The 16,621-nt window shown below is 34.8% G+C and overlaps 1 protein-coding gene across 1 annotated transcript in view; it reads right to left on the bottom strand.

Annotated features, from left to right (window-relative positions):
- The window catches only part of LOC135080602 (ras GTPase-activating protein raskol), a 149,100-nt gene that overhangs the window by 108,287 nt on the left and 24,192 nt on the right, over nucleotides 1-16,621 (bottom strand). The window contains exons 3-4 of the mRNA XM_063975279.1: nucleotides 10,228-10,349; nucleotides 4,177-4,206 (exon numbers count right to left, since the gene is read on the bottom strand). Of these exons, the coding sequence (XP_063831349.1) occupies nucleotides 4,177-4,206; nucleotides 10,228-10,349 (152 nt within the window). The remainder of the gene's footprint in view (nucleotides 1-4,176; nucleotides 4,207-10,227; nucleotides 10,350-16,621) is intronic.

Genomic DNA, 16,621 nt, shown 5'->3' on the forward strand with positions numbered 1-16,621 from the left:
GGAGAGAAGAAATCACCTAACTAAACCAAGAAGAAAATTGTTCTAAAGATGTAGGAAGGGGAGTATGTGGGTCTGGTTACCTATATGGACATAGTACGTATTTGTACTATAGCATCACCGAGGATGTCATGGAGTGCAATTTTATTTAGCATCACTACGCACAAACTAGATAATAATACATTTAAAAACTGCTCCATTTATAACTGTAGCAAGATCGTTTAAATTTACTACACCGTATCATTTAAAATATACATTAATAACGTGATCAATAAGAATAAATAGATTGGCACAATTGCGCCCAGTGGCCAATTATATGAGCTCTTGTATCTCAAATAAATAAAATACAGTCAGAACTACATTTAAATGAGAGCGGCTGATACCCGATCCCAGGCGGCGACAGACAATGAGATAGTATTGCCAATCTAGGTTGTTTTTGTGGATAAAATATTTTATAGTTAAGATAAAATGTAGGCACTGTAAAAACCTTAAGATTAATGGACTTGTGAGACACAAAAAAATAGAAATCACTAAAATATATTTTTAAAATGTTATGAAACATTTTTATTACTTGTCTCGGTTATCCTTGAAATGTGTTTAGTTAACAATAAAATATTAGCAATATAATATGTATTTAGAATCAAATATTAGCAACCAAGTCACGCGTTTGAATCTTTTGTATGGAAATATTCTATTTTAAAATTGGTGTTTAAATAAACGGTTTGCTTTCCAACGACTCATCTATAAAACCTGATTTTTGACATTTGACCTTCATATTAAAATATAACCAGATGATGCGCGTTTATTAATGCATAGAGCGGGTCCGAGGTCAAATTATAAATTTGACTTTTCAACTTATAACCACAATAAAAATAGACGATCGTCTATCTCTATTTGATCATAATTATGATCATATTGATAGAACATATTCCATAATTGTATTACAAGCGGTGTCAGTTTCGGTCTGTCGATTCGAGATTCAAGGAACGCTATTTCTGTCGCGCTCTATATTATTGTGGCGAACTTATTTCTAAAAGTCCCAACACACTCAATATTACATCGAGGGGTTGGCAGAGAAATTACTAGTAGTAAACTTTGAAAAATTGTGTCCTATTTTTCTATGAGCCGAGTTGGCGACACGAGCCGCGGCGATCGTCCACAACTCACAGGCCTTTGTAGTTTTATTACGACCGAGTCAAGGCTAGCTTTATTTACTTCCAATTATAGTTCTTTCACTTCACACTCGCGTCCACTGGTTACGACCACGCGGATATTGTGGCACGCCGTTAAACTTCAAATTACAACTTGGAACCAATATTTGTTTTATTTGTTCCGTTTTGACTGCAAGTGCGAGAACGTCAACACTTATCATATGCAATAAAATGTTTACGAGCGTTTTATATTTTTCAGTTTTAATATTCCTTTATTTGTAGGCCTAAAATATAGCTTATGCACTTACACCTGGTGCAAGTAGAATTAATAAATATAAAATTAATAACACAACTTAAATTCGTTCAAAATACAAAACGATCAGATTCCATAAATCTAAACATCGGTTTCGAAAAAATACAATACAAATTCAATAATAGTGATACATTTATAATAGCATTAAACACTAAAGTCTATAGAACTAAACGTAGGTACACTATGATGCCCGAAGGCATAGCGCTTGCCTTGTCTGAAATCTCGGGCATACCATTTTCAGACCGCATACCAGAATCAATTAACGAAAACCAATAGATTAGGTTAGAGTCAGGTGCTACCGTAAAACACCGGCATGTATGCGGTTACTTGTTTAGGCTTGTTTAGATTTACTTGAAACTGAACTTAATGATGTTTAACTTGATATCTGACAAAGTACTTCAATAAATAATACCTACCACTACCAATTAGTAAACTAGATGAATGATATTTTTTATGAGCACACATCATCAATGCTTAACACCTTGGCAGCCTACACGTAGGTACTTATTTTGAACAGTCTCAAGTACAGAGAGAAGCTTTTTTATGAAAATAGCAAAATAAAACAACTGTCTTGCATCTTGTTTCCCAACCAGTTTCTTAACAATAACTTGTAATAATTCTATAATTATAGGTACCTACCATGTTATTATAATTTCGGAATAATTGTAATAGAGCGCGGGATCATAAAATTGTAAGCCACTAGTAGACACTCGGTCGAGGAACAGCAATTATTATCGGTTTTTATACACGTTTTATTACATCTTCGAGATGGTCCAACTACTCCACTTTAGATTAAATCATTGTTAAGTATTCTTATGGTTTAAGTTATGACCGGTGAAGCCGTTAAAGTTATGTATGTAACTTGTGCAGTGCGAAGTGTTTTTACTTGAATAATTTACATTTATTTATTATCTACTCTCACTGGTCGCCTGGTTTGCTACTGGTAGCGATTACTTTGAATGCAATATATTTTTATATAAAAAAAGCGCAATGCTCATTCTCCCATTCCTTGCCAGTCACTATTTATGAAGTAGTTACTCACAACACTCAATATAACAAACAACAATTTAATAAATACCCCATGTTATAAAAACACAGCAAGTTTATTCATCTCATTACGAATGAAGAGTTCGAGCACAATGCAAATCGACTCCATTTGTTTGCAGTATTGGATTGCCAAAGCCTAGCCGCGGATTACGCAAATCAGTATGTTTTTGAACAAAACAAGAGTAATTTTGATGATAATGGCCGTTCGCTGAACTTGGCACGGTCGGACACACATGGCCCCTGCCATGACCTCACCGCCACGCCATTTAAATACCACATGCTCCATTTCCAAGAAAAATTGGTGCACTCATGACATGAAGTAAACGCACATTTTTAGTCTCATGTCATTATATCAGATAATTAAGAAACCGTCAATGCGATCATATTCGTATTCCTCAATTCGATTTCAGTACTTTCAGCGCTATCTGATACAGTCCTATCAACTTAAGCTGAGAATTGCATTTGTGTGAGTGATCGCCAAAAGTACCGTTAGTAAAACACATACAAATAAAATTAATGTTTTATTAAAAGGAAGTCTATAAAACACTTGCTACCAATTGGGCCGATGTAACGACACTTGACACATCCTTTTAAATAAATAAAAACAGGTCCTCGCTCAGCATATGCCAAGGTACGAAGTACCTCGACGCTGATATTCTGCGAGCACCGTTTATAGAGAGGGCGTCCAGCCAGCCTTACAAAATACAACAAAAAGACAAACTTTATAAAATTACAAAATAAAAACAGACTAAAAACTTTTCGTTCACACCTTTAAAATACGTATTCAATTTGCATAAAATTTCTTTCACTTGGCTGCTTAATGGATTTCGTACAGGAAATTCACTTACAGTAGGAGCCATTTCACTAATATTTGGAACACAATTACATAAAATTACACGTATCTGCTACCAGTACCGGGGGTGAAGTGAAGTATGTGAGCGACAAGGAAGCGGTGCGTGGCGGACGCGCCGCGCTTCAGGCCGCTTGCTATAATAAACCATGCGCGGGACGCGCCGCGCTTCAAGCCGATTGCCACTCTAAACTATCGGTGTGCACTCACACAAATGCAATTCTCAGCTTAAGTTGAGAGGACTGTACTCTCGTTCATAGTAGCGTTTCAAGATGAGAGAGCAAGAGGCATTTCAGAGCATAAGTATTTTTTTGCTAAGGCACGAACCCCTATTTTGGTCTCCATTCTGTGATTCCTTGTGACTTTCTTTGGTACAATATTTCATTCATAGCTTTATCGTACCATTAAAATAAATTATAAACTTTATTACACCTTAAATTAGTACCTATCAATAGTCTAGACCAAATAATTTAACTAAAATGGTCAGGCGTCTATTCAAATAAATCGGTTAAATACTAAATTTCTGTACAAACATATTCATAAACCTATTTACAACACAAAACGAATTGACGACATTCTGCCATGCTCAAACAAATTACAACAAACGTTAGGAAATCGACATTGCAAAATAATTTGAAATTTGTGCAAATACAAGACAGAAATCTGTCGTTTATATTCTACATTAATTAAGAGTTTAATTTATGTAACGATAACATGGACATTCAACAAAACATATGAAACGATTCGCAAGACATAAAAAACAAAACGAACTTCATAGAGGCAAGCAACACTCTCTTACCGCTTTGTGCCTTGCTTACCTTTTTGTCCACGTAAAATCCAGGAAACGACTGATTGCGTGTAAAAAGACAAATACATATGTATTAATTATAGTACATAAACTGACATAAATAAAGGAATAATGTAATTAGACATTACATAATTACTTTTATACATACAAACATTTAATAGTTTGATACGATAGTTGCCTTTTATGGCAACAATAATATGAGATAGATTTTGCTAACTAACGAGATGTCGCCTCGCAGCATAACCTAGATATATTGACGGTTTCAAAAGGTTTATAAATGGGAGGAAATAGAAAGTAGTCTATTGTTCCGATCGACAGACCGACAACATTTTTCATCGGTAGAGTTAACAGCTACAAGGCCAAACAGAATATACCAGGGAAAATGTCCAGGAGCTTTCATGTTTCTGAGAGAAAGGTACAAAAAACACCTCGTAGGCTATGAACATGTAATCTATAATTTTCACTTGCGCTGCTCGGGCGCCGTCTCAAGCCTAGGCAGTTAGAATTCATAGTCTTCATCCGTCAGCAATCAATCAGGTAATAACGCGGTGAGCTAAAAACGTCGCCCATCGCTGTGAGAAGCGGAACAGAGCCACTTCGCGCTTCCTCTCGCATTGTTCATAAAGACATTCTGCCACTGATTAATACTGTCACGTAGGATGCATTTTTACAAACTCCAATTTGTTTTAATGAACAATAATGCACTGACGGCGAGACTCATTGCGTTGACGATATGTAAATGCTCGTTAACGAACTAAAGTTATTTTTGTGACTTTGGCTGGACACAAGGATTGTTTATCAAAGGCTAATTAGGTGGAATTCGATATTTAATTGCGTTTGAAAAGGAAAGAGCTTTGGTAATTTGTCACAGAAAGTGTCGACTATCAACATCATAAACAACCTCAGATGAGCGATTAGAAAGATTTGCTGTCGCATCTCAGCAACGTTGAAGTATAATTAAGTCATAATCAGGGTTACGCATCCTAAAGAAATGCAGTCATAACGGCGAAGATCATCCGTCTTCATTGTATGCAAGGAGTGAGAGCCCTCGTGGGCTCAGACGCAGCATATAATTTTGATTTATGCGGAGTGCCGGCGCGTGCGCCCACGCATCCTGCTTTGTTTGCTCTCGCGCCGAACGGATTGTCTTTTAGCGACAAAGTGAATAATGAAAGAGTTAAATAAATAGAACTCCATTTTGAACCTGCTTTGACGGTCATTAATGAGTTTGAACCGCTTAAAGAACCAATTATTTACGGGATTGTCTTTGTGTCTCTAGAAAAGCTTTAATGCCGCTTTTTGCATACTAATGTAATAGGTACTAACCTACCTGCTAAATAATAAAGGGCATCTTAACATACAAGAAAAACTTATGTACACCTACTTTTCGAATGGTATTATTAATTCTCTGTACGCAAAATGTATCTTGATCTAAAAGAGATACATTTGAATTACCTTCATGATTTATTACATAATGTTATGTATAAGCTTTATGGCTTCGGACAATACTTGAAACGAGACCAGTGATGTAATGCAATCTAATTCCATTTGCCTGATAGTAATCATAGTAATGATGATAATCAACGTCCAAACGTTGAACTATGTAATGTAAGAGTTACAGAGTGCGCATACCGCCTTTGATTTACTCTGGATGCTTTCACTTATAAATAAGGATCAAGCAGTAGTAAATTAGAGACTTTGTACTTCGTTCGTTTCAGCCAAATGACGTCCACTGCTGGACAAAGGCCTCCCCCAAGGTTTTCCACAATGGGGAACCTTGGGGAGGGGGAGACTTTGTACTTATTAAAAATTATTACAAATATTCAATTACAATGTAATTTTCATTATCCTCGTTAAATTTATGTAACTGGATTAGGTTATCCAATGAAACAATTGTAATTTGATTATGAAATGTAACGCATTGTGTACATTTTAAAACGTTAATGTAATAAAACGCGTGTTTTATTTATTTTAATAGCCAATTGGGCATCATTACATCTGGGGGCACGGCAGTGCCCCCACCAAGTCGAGCAAAAAAGCGGCACGGCCGTACCATCCTTTTCTCGAAGCAATTCAGGCCATTTTCGACTGCCTGTAACTTCGTTGTGGATAAAACTGGAAGGCTGAATTTTCATTAGCCATGCAGGCATTGTAAAGACACGGTATATTTAAAATTTCATTCAATTTGAACCAGTAGTTTAAGAATTATAACGGGTCAAAGTTACTTAATTTTGTCACTCACTGACTCACCGATCATCAAAACTCTAAGGCACTTCTAGCAGACCTAGAAGCTTCAAATTTGGAATATAAGTAGTGTTTGGTGTATGAATCAAGGAAAAACTAAAATATTTGGGGGCACGGTAGTGCAACCGCCAAGTCGAGTAAAATTTTTCAATTTCGGTCCAGTTTTCTAGATACATAACTGCTGTCTACAAAATACAAAAAGAAATGAGATTTGGGGGCACGGTAGTGCAACCGCCAAGTCGAGTAAAATTTTTCAATTTCGGTCCAGTTTTCTAGATACATAACTGCTGTCTACAAAATACAAAAAGAAATGAGATCCCATCAAAAACAATACTTGTCAAAAAAACCAAGTCTCGCAACTCAGTTGTTCTACGGTAAAAAGTTGTGAGATCCATGTAATACCAAGTCCAGGCCAGGAAATCTTTAACGTTTTACATAAATATATTGACTTGGCCATCGCATGAAAACACGTGTAAATTAAATTATTTAGTGCGATGGCCAAGTCAATAATTTATGTAAAACGTTAAAGATTTCCTGGCCTGGACTTGGTATTACATGGATCCCACAACTTTTTACCGTAGAACAACTGAGTTGCGAGACTTGGTTTTTTTGACAAGTATTGTTTTTGATGGGATTCAATATTACAGTATATTCGTGCTAATAAAAGAGGACAATCAATATCAATAGAAGTTGTTAAAAATAACAGTAAGTATTTACGAAATACTCGTAGATACGCGTAGTTAGATTTCCGTAGCAGAAATGATTTATATCATATGTCAATAAAAATAATGATTATTATTGATTAACGTTCGTTACTCTAATAGGGTGTGTTAACGATCAAAAGCTTTCAGCGTGACTTGCGCGCGCGCACCTTTCAAGTCGCGTCAATTAGAATGGTTCCGCGCCAAAGATAACAGACCAAGATGTTCCGAGACTCAGAATACGGAACAAACCAGAAACCGTCAACGGGCGTAAATGTGTATTCATATAAATTACTCCGAATCGCACTAATTTGACTTTAGAGCAATTAGTCAATGGCCGGCGCGCGCATTGTTTACATATCCGTCAGATTGACACTTTATAATTAAACTAGCTTTCCGCCCGCGGCTTCGCCCGCGTGGAATTTTATCTGTCACAGAAAAACTTTATCGCGCGCGTCCCTGTTTCAAAAACCGGGATAAAAACTATCCTATGTTCTTTCCCGGGACTCAAACTATCTCTATGCCAAATTTCATCAAAATCGGTTGCGAGGTTTAAGCGGGAAAGCGTAACAGACAGACAGACAGACAGACAGACAGACAGACAGACAGACAGAGTTACTTTCGCATTTATAATATTATTAGTTGGGATTATGCCGTCTTGTGCCGTTCCAACATGTAAGAATTCTACTGGAATTACGAAGAAAGTGCATGGGATCATGTTTTATCCGTAAGTAGCACATTTCCAATTCATTTTAATTAAATAATAATTTTCAAAAAAAATCACGGTTGTATTTTGTAAGTGTTGCCACAGGTCAACGGAATATTTTACCCTACTTTTTTATATTGAATTACATTTGTGTATAAAAAATTCACGCGTTAATTTTGTTAGCGTTACCACAGAATAATGGAATATTTTCCCCATCCTTTTTGTTTTAATTAGTTTTTAGTGTAATTTCATCCATGACATGACAACCTGATTAATTAAATTATAAGTGCCACTTGTGGTCTAAACTGAATAAATATTTTTGATTTTGATTTGATTTTAATATATTGAATTAATTTATAATATTACTCCGTAAATAATGAGGAGATAATAAATTACTATCGTGAATTTCATACTTTCCCATTTATTCAAAAGTAAGGCATTGGTATCAACAGATCAGCAGCAGCAATATCTGTATATTTAATAATAATTTTAAGTAATTAATTATTGCTTACATACTTACTCTGATTTTCTTTCAGGATACACAGCCAGAGTTGCCTCGCAATCAAATTCAAGTATTGGTGATGTTTTTGATTTGGATTCTGTTTTTGACTCCAAGAAAAGTTAAACTGAAAGCACTACTGCGCCGTAAACAAATTTTAATGTTTTGTTGTCGATATGTTTACATAATAAAGAACCTTAAGTTTCTTTTTTGTTTTACTTGGCATTCTAAAATTTATATTCGACTTTTGTAATTGACTTTTAAATAACATAATTATACCTACATGTAGTATATTACACTATTTAATAGAAATAAATAATCATCTACACTTAGTTACTTCGGAGTAAAAATTAAATTCATAGGTAGGTAGGTACTATCTATGCCTATGGCCAGTCATGTCGTCTCGTTTTATCGCAAAGAATCACAATTTGATGAGAGCGAGAGCAAAAACGGAAATGGATAGTTAACACTGTGGCCGAGTGTACTTATTTCACTTACTTATTTTTTACTTGTTTAACATCTCTTTAAAAAATTACATAATTTTACCCCAAAAATGGGGGTGTCACACGGCGCTAGTAACACTAAAGGGGGTAGAGGGGCGCGGGAGGGGAAGTATTTTGGACACAAGTTGCCGCGTAGAAATGTTATCGAACACTCCTTCTGGTTTGTTCTGTATTCTGAGTTCCGAGATTAGGAAAGCGGAACAACCGAATTTCCCAATTTCGAAAACAATTCAAAACTTTTAAGTATACCTCTATGAAGCAATTTTGATAAACGTACAGTCACTGGTCTCGGTAATAACTAATTTAGTAACTTTCGAATAAATGCATCTCTGTGGTCAGCCATTATCTACATAATATGCGCGTGAAACTCAAGATTTTGATAAGACAACGTTTTTGGTATTAAATTGATGCAGGGATTTCATTTTAGTTTTCATTGAAAAGCTTTTTATCATCATTATGACATAAACACATTGAATAGTATGAATAGAACCGTCATAGTACAGAAACATTTCGTTATTATAGTAACAGACAATATAATTACTAGATTACACCGCAATCAAAAGGTATTACGCAAAAGTCATTACCCGATATTGCACTACACTTGTATGGAAGAAATAATTTAAAAATGCGCATTCATCAAGGTTCGTAAATTAGATATCAACCACATCATTCCAAAATAGTCGTTACGGTCTATTGAAGGCATATTTAGTAACACTATAGCGTCCGGTTTTCGTTGGTTTGATTACTAACTAAAAATGCCTTTGCGATGGCACTGTTATTTATTGACCCGTGCTGATTGAATATTAAACAATCCGAATCGCCTACTAAAAACGATTTAATTAAAACAGTAATGAAAAAAGTCTTACTAATTGCAGATTGATTCAGACTATACATTACACTTTTCACCGTGTAATACGATTGAATGAATGCATAATAAACGAGCACCATTCAGTACTATATCAAAATGAATTTCTAATAAATTAAATACATTTCTACACCTAATTAACTGTATCATGATTTTTTTAATTAAGTCGACCACATTAGTAACAATCTTTTAGATATAATTGTTTATTTAGAAGTTAGGAGTCGAAAAAGTACATCTCCTTGAATACAATATTACTGCAAACTTTTAAGACGTTATTAAACAGTGTAGTGAACTAGCTGGGACCTATAAAAAGATATTGATGAACTATTTTAAGGACTAGGCATCTGAAGTTAAGCCGCGGATTATGGGAACATTTCAAAAGATACGCTTGATTGTATTAATTTATATCAGACTCGAGCTTTTACAGACTTGCAAAAGGTAACCTCCGCGTGTCGCGTTTGAGTCCCGTTTCTCTCCGTTTTAACTGCATCAGAGATGCCTAAAATAATATTGGTAAAGAGATATGCATGTATGAATACTCACAGCGAGTTCTTCGCTGGTGTAGGCTGTGAGGGTGCGCCTATCCTGCTGCAGCACGCAATAGAACGGCTCCCAAGAGGGAGGCACGCCCACCGCGGCTCCGCTCACTGCGCTCGAGGCACCATCTGCAAAAGACGAAAGCGTGTTCAACACTAGCGTTCTTTACATACTATTTCTATAGAGAAAGCATGCGAATAAGGAAGGACGTCAACGGTCATCATATCGTCATTAGCTTAGGACTTATTTGCCGAGCTTTCAGGAAAAAGTTCATAAAGCATGAAAGCGATATGTTATACTCGTACAATAAATATCGAAGATACTCTTTACAGTCTACATGTTCAATTTGTTTTTAAACCAAGAATCAAGATTTAAAAACATTTAGTTATTTAAATTGAGTCAATTGATCGAATTGGGCACATGATTTTAGACCTCAGAAGTGTATGTAAAATATTTTAATAAAATACGCAAGACCACTGTATCCTGGATTTTGCCACTAAATATATTCCAGCTCTTTACCATAGATTGTGAACATTTCCATTATTCATGCATGTAGTTCACAATAATAAGATGAAACTTGTAGGAATATGTATTCCGCTATTTTCCATTTTAGTACATTGAAGTTCATTATAACATGTCATTAGTATTGCGTAAGATCTGATGGGATGATGTATCATGTGTAGAGCCGATGGTGACGCAACATTAATTTCGAATAATATTTAAAACGTTCTTATGTGCAATGTAGGTACATTTGCTGCATTATTTAATAAGCAGTGAAAGGCAGAGCATGCCATTATCGTGACCATATTTGAAGCAGAAGTTCAATTATATTACATGATGGGTTTTGGCATCGCTAAGGATGTAAGCGGTTACATTGCCATTTCCGTATGCATTGAGTATACCCATGTTTGCTCACATGTCAAAACATACATTAATTAAGGTTTGAACCCGTTAGCAAGAGCATTTAACTCGCCCAAATGACAAAACTCGGTTAGGATCTTTATTTCAATTACATTTAACGAGTTTCTGATGTTTTACAAAGCACATCAAGTCTTACAATGTGATTATAAGTAAACCCTTATCGTGCACGTAATAGGACCGATATTTACAAAGAAAGTTTAAACTGGAAGAGCCGTCCATTTCCCATGTCGAGTCTGCTTCGCTATGAGCGTTCAAGAGTAAGTAAGGCTGTCCATCTGAAGCCAAGGGACAATGACAGTAATTGTGGCACTTATTCAGCTAATAAAACCCGTCCATGCACGCCGGCTTGGATTAATGCGTTCCATTTAATCTATTAAACAGTGACTCATGTAGAGTCAGCAATGAAATGTAACTTCTCAGACTCAGTATCAATCATGTGATGACACTTTTATTGTATCCAATAACGAGAGCATTATTGAATCAGTAATATATTTTATTAAGTAGATTTGTAAATGTTACGTTACACGCCTATTATGTACCTAGATAGTAACAGAATAAAAAACATCCCTGTAGATGCTATAGGACAGTAATGTTTGTACATACAAGGTATTCCGAAATAACATGTTAGAGCAAAGTAGGTAATTCAATTTAAATGATGTTCAATAGGTGTAAAGTTAAGCACGTAAGTAATAGGTACACGTAATATGACATACATATAAGTAAAGAAAATAAAATGTTATTACATTTATTAAACAATGTTTATATTAACAAATTGATACATAATATCCTGTATTTCCTCAATAAAAGTAGTTTTCAAGAAAAATATATTTTTATTGATTATGTTGATGGTACAGTCGCGGAATGAAAAGGTTCGTCACCTTAGTGTCGGTTTTCGCTTGCACTAGGTACTGTAAGAGTCAAACCTGCCAACATAACAGTACCAGAAACAGTGCTGCTAACATTTAAATAAATATGACGTTTGCTAACGAATAAGGTTTTGCTTGTTTAATTTTCTATCCCATGCAATGTTACAAAATGTAGTTTTTTTTTTTATTTCATAGAAATAATAATGGCAGGTTGAACCAACAAGAAGGTTTTAGTTTATCAATCAAAATATTCTTGACAAGATAAATCGTCAAACAACTTTGATCTGAATAATTTTGAACTTTACTGACGAACAGTTAAAGATAATTTTCTCTAACTCGAGATTATTCTGTAACATAGTTTCAAAAGGTAATATGTGCTCGCGATTCGTTGAAGGAATCAATTTGAAAACTGACGAACCTTTTCATTCCGTGACTGTACATTGAGTAGAGTTGTAACATAGAGTACAAATAAGTTACTACCATCTTTGGGTTATTTATAGCAGAATAAAATGTTTTTGTATGCGAAGTACCTACCCAACATGAACTGATAAAAATAACTTATAGACTTGGGTGTTCTTAGTCTTCGTACTTCCACTTATATTTAGCAGTAACGAATATTAAATGAAATCGCACCTTGTAAAATGTACATTCGGACGGAGCAGAAGTGAAATTTTATAAGGTTTGTACGATAGTAAAAACCCCTCCAAAACATATGTTCATCATATGTTTTGGAGGGGTTTTTACTATATGAAAATCTGCTCTAAAATGTATAAGAATTAATCGCCATATTATGAACAGTTGGACACTCGTGTATGACTACATTACTGCGTAATTTTTTACAAAAACAAATCATTTCAAGATTCGCATTCAATGCATATTCATTCGTCGCTATAAACAAACATTTGCCAATTTCTTGGTCAATTAAAGACCGGAATGTACAAACGCAGCGCATACGTGTAGCACGTACGATACATACATCCGATGCATAGTTTATTGAATAGAAAATATCTTATTGAATAGAAAGCACATTATTTACGCCCACTCGCTCTATTCAAGCAAAAACAAAGTGCATTGTCAATGCTTTGGTTGTGTAATCTCTTTTTCACTATTTACTCGTACACTCCTACTTATTTCATGTTCCATAGAATTTTGTTTGTTTTGATAAACATGTTATTAATTGCCATTTTTTTATAATTGTGCAGTAGTTATTTTTATTCAAGTTTAAAGTTTTACCTGTCTAATTTTGCACGAAACATGTGTTTATGCTATAATAATTTATAAGAGCTTGCCGCCGTTTGATATTTTATTTCTAATTGCTATAACGCATATAAATAAATTAATATTTCTTTCAAAAATTTGTGTAACCTACTTTCTTAGCCGTTAATGGTAGTTACGAACATAGTCTATAATTCTTGTAAGATAAAAAAGCAAACACTATCTCGTGATTTAAATTATATTATTTTGAAATGAACTGAAATCTCAGGAAAATAGTATAATGATTAATTTAGATAAAACCTGTTAGGCAAAACCACCAATTTCAGAGCAGGGTTCAGTAGGCCCCAAAGTACTCTAAAAGAAAGTCGCTTTGGAACATTTTATCAAAATAATACAATTTTGGAGAGCAATTGGTCATCCTACAAGCAAATGAGCTTCACAAGTACGAGTAAGTGTAAGTTCGTGCTTCGAAAATGGCCGGCGGCAATCAAACTCACTATCTGTGCCTCGGTCACGCACGCGCCCGCTCTTAGATCGCTGCGAGCTAAACACTTGGATAAAGGCATAATAATGAAGTGTTTTTAACATTCCTCTAACTCAATGATAGTATAGGCTTTCTGTAACATTCAACACATTTTAACTAAATTATTTTAATACACCACATACGTACTGTAGCTGCATTAAAGAATTACATTTAAAATGCAAAATATTAAAAGAAATGTGGTTAGGGTGCAGATGAACGTCATTACTATTACGTTTAACAAATCAACCTCTACATAACTTCGGCCCGTATTCTAAGCGGCGATCTAATCTAGGATTGAATACTTGTAATAAGAATAGATTGCTTGGTGGTTTTCAATATTTCAACCAACCAAGTTTGACCTTTTATTGAGCAGGAATAGATTTGTTCTTTCTTCACTTGAGTAGAAGCATCATTTCAAAATAGAACTAAAGGTTATCAACACAAAAATTACGTAAGGCATTACCCGTATATTACTAAGCGCTTCAGCAATATCATAGTATATCTATGTAGAATCTAAATAGCTTATGATTAATAACAACATCCTATATATTAATAGGGGAATAAGTTTACATGTAATGAATATTTACGCACAGATAACGATCCGGAGATAAGTTCGCCAATGGCACCTTGTTATAGCCGTCCGCTACGAAAAAAGATTTAATGTACACCCAAGTAGCATTTTACTCCATTTAAGAGTTCACATTTAGTTCCAATGTGTACTTAAAGCATTAGTACAGTTCACTCGTGATGTATAAGCTGTATTATTGCAATTAATTACACCTATACCTGTCTAAGGGACTTATAGGAGTGTAGACTAGTGTAGAGTTATACTTTTATACGATTGTTGGTGTTATAATACTCTAACAACTATCCTTTAGTCAGCCATCTGACTAAGAGCATTATAGGAGGGTAGAGATACGACAACCGCTGTTTAACGGTCTACTTGTACGATGTTATAGAGCTAGCATTTTAATAGAACACACGTGGTCATTTATAAAGCCAAAGGCTGTTATGTTTACTTGTTTTAGACTGTTATACAGCTAGTAGCTGTAGTAGGACTTGTTTGTGATAATTAAAATAACCTTTTTTTACTATCTGTACAAAAGTATTTCAATGGTTCGCATGTACACTGTAGGCTGTTAAAAGGACTATATGTGTTGTCCATTAACATCAATAGCAGTTTATTTGTCCACAAGTACTACTCTTATTTGCTTTAAGCTGAACATGAATGTGATATTCTATTACACATTTCCCCAAGCCTGTTTTTAGTTGTTCATGGTGGTTCTGTACATGATGCAGAGGAAAATATTATGCCTGAACCTGAAATTTCCCTTCAAAATATACAGATATCAGAGTGTGATGATTGCAGTTCTAGTGATAGTGAATACCATTTTGATTTGGACAATTATTTAACCTTTCGCAAAAAAATAAGAACATGGGCTATTGAAAATCGTATTCCTCATTCCGCTTTGAATAAATTGTCAGGCATAATAAACGAATTTAAACCGGGAACACTACCGTCTGATGCTTTAGGTATTCATACTTGACTATTAGTACCTGGGCTAGGCGATTTAACGGACATTAATAATTTTTATTGCGGATCTCTAAAATTTCAGTATTTGAAAGAATTAAAGATACACAATTGACCTGAACTAGGTACATCTTAAATCTGTACATAAGTTCACATTAGAATAAATTTATAGACATTAGCGCTGTAGTGGTACAAATGTGGAACTTCATATAGATAACAGCATTCTAACAGAACACATGTGAACCTAATATACGCTCACCGCATTAAATTGGTGTTATAACAGTTCACATAGCCGTATTTCATTTCCACCATTTTGTTCTACATAACCTAAAATATTTACCAAATAAATCTCCAAAATTAATGCAGATTTATCACAAAATTCGCAGATAGAGCGATTGAGTTTTGGTTTCATGTTATAATTAATTACCGTAATATAATTATAATGCCAATACAATATCAAAAACTGAAAATTGTTGATTTCCTCTCAGCCAGTTTTAAATATTTTAAAATGAATATCGCGTTTTTACAGAGGCGCGTAAATATTTTAGCTGTAAATATGTATACATTTCACGATAAAGTTGCATTCCCAATGGCATTAACATTATTAAGTATTTAAAACCCGTGTTATTATTTGCATAAATGATTATCCGCCCGAGTTGTTTCCCTCTTGGCACTCACGTACAAATACCAAACTAATATTAAAATGTGGAAATAATTTAAGACACACGTGAACTTTAGGTAGCATTGGAGTACTTTTGTCGGACTTTATAACTTTGAAAGCTGTGCATTTAGCCACTTGTTACTCTTTATTACACTCACGTACGTTGTATGGTTCACACTGCGTCCCATATAGTGCCGTAAGTCAGCCTTAAGTACGATGTTACTACTTAAACTGCTATTATAATGCTATTATACTGCTAATGTACAGCCATAGTGAACTTAAGGCTGTCTAATTTGTGCCCAAACTGGTTCTATAAAAGCATTATAGCAAGCTATACAGCTCGTATACAGCTGACATACACAGCTTGTGGAGTACATGTGAACGACTATTGAACTCTTAAATGGAGTAAAATGCTACTTGGGCAGTCGATAGCACATCAGACTATACATTTTTTTTTTTCAAAATAGCACCTTTTACGACTGCATAAGATACCACAGTGTATAACTTGATATGCTGTCGTCTTTACAGGAGTTAAAGAACGGTTTACAACTCGCTATGTGAACGAGAAAGACCCGTTTCGATACGACTTGCCTTAACTCTAGCCACGAAAAACGTGTGAGATTGAGCCAAGATCTAAACATATTTTAAAACGCCAAGCTATTAAGAAAATGTGTACAATATTA

This window comes from Ostrinia nubilalis, chromosome 2 (genome assembly GCF_963855985.1).
Source record: "Ostrinia nubilalis chromosome 2, ilOstNubi1.1, whole genome shotgun sequence".
Classification (NCBI taxonomy): domain Eukaryota; kingdom Metazoa; phylum Arthropoda; class Insecta; order Lepidoptera; family Crambidae; genus Ostrinia; species Ostrinia nubilalis.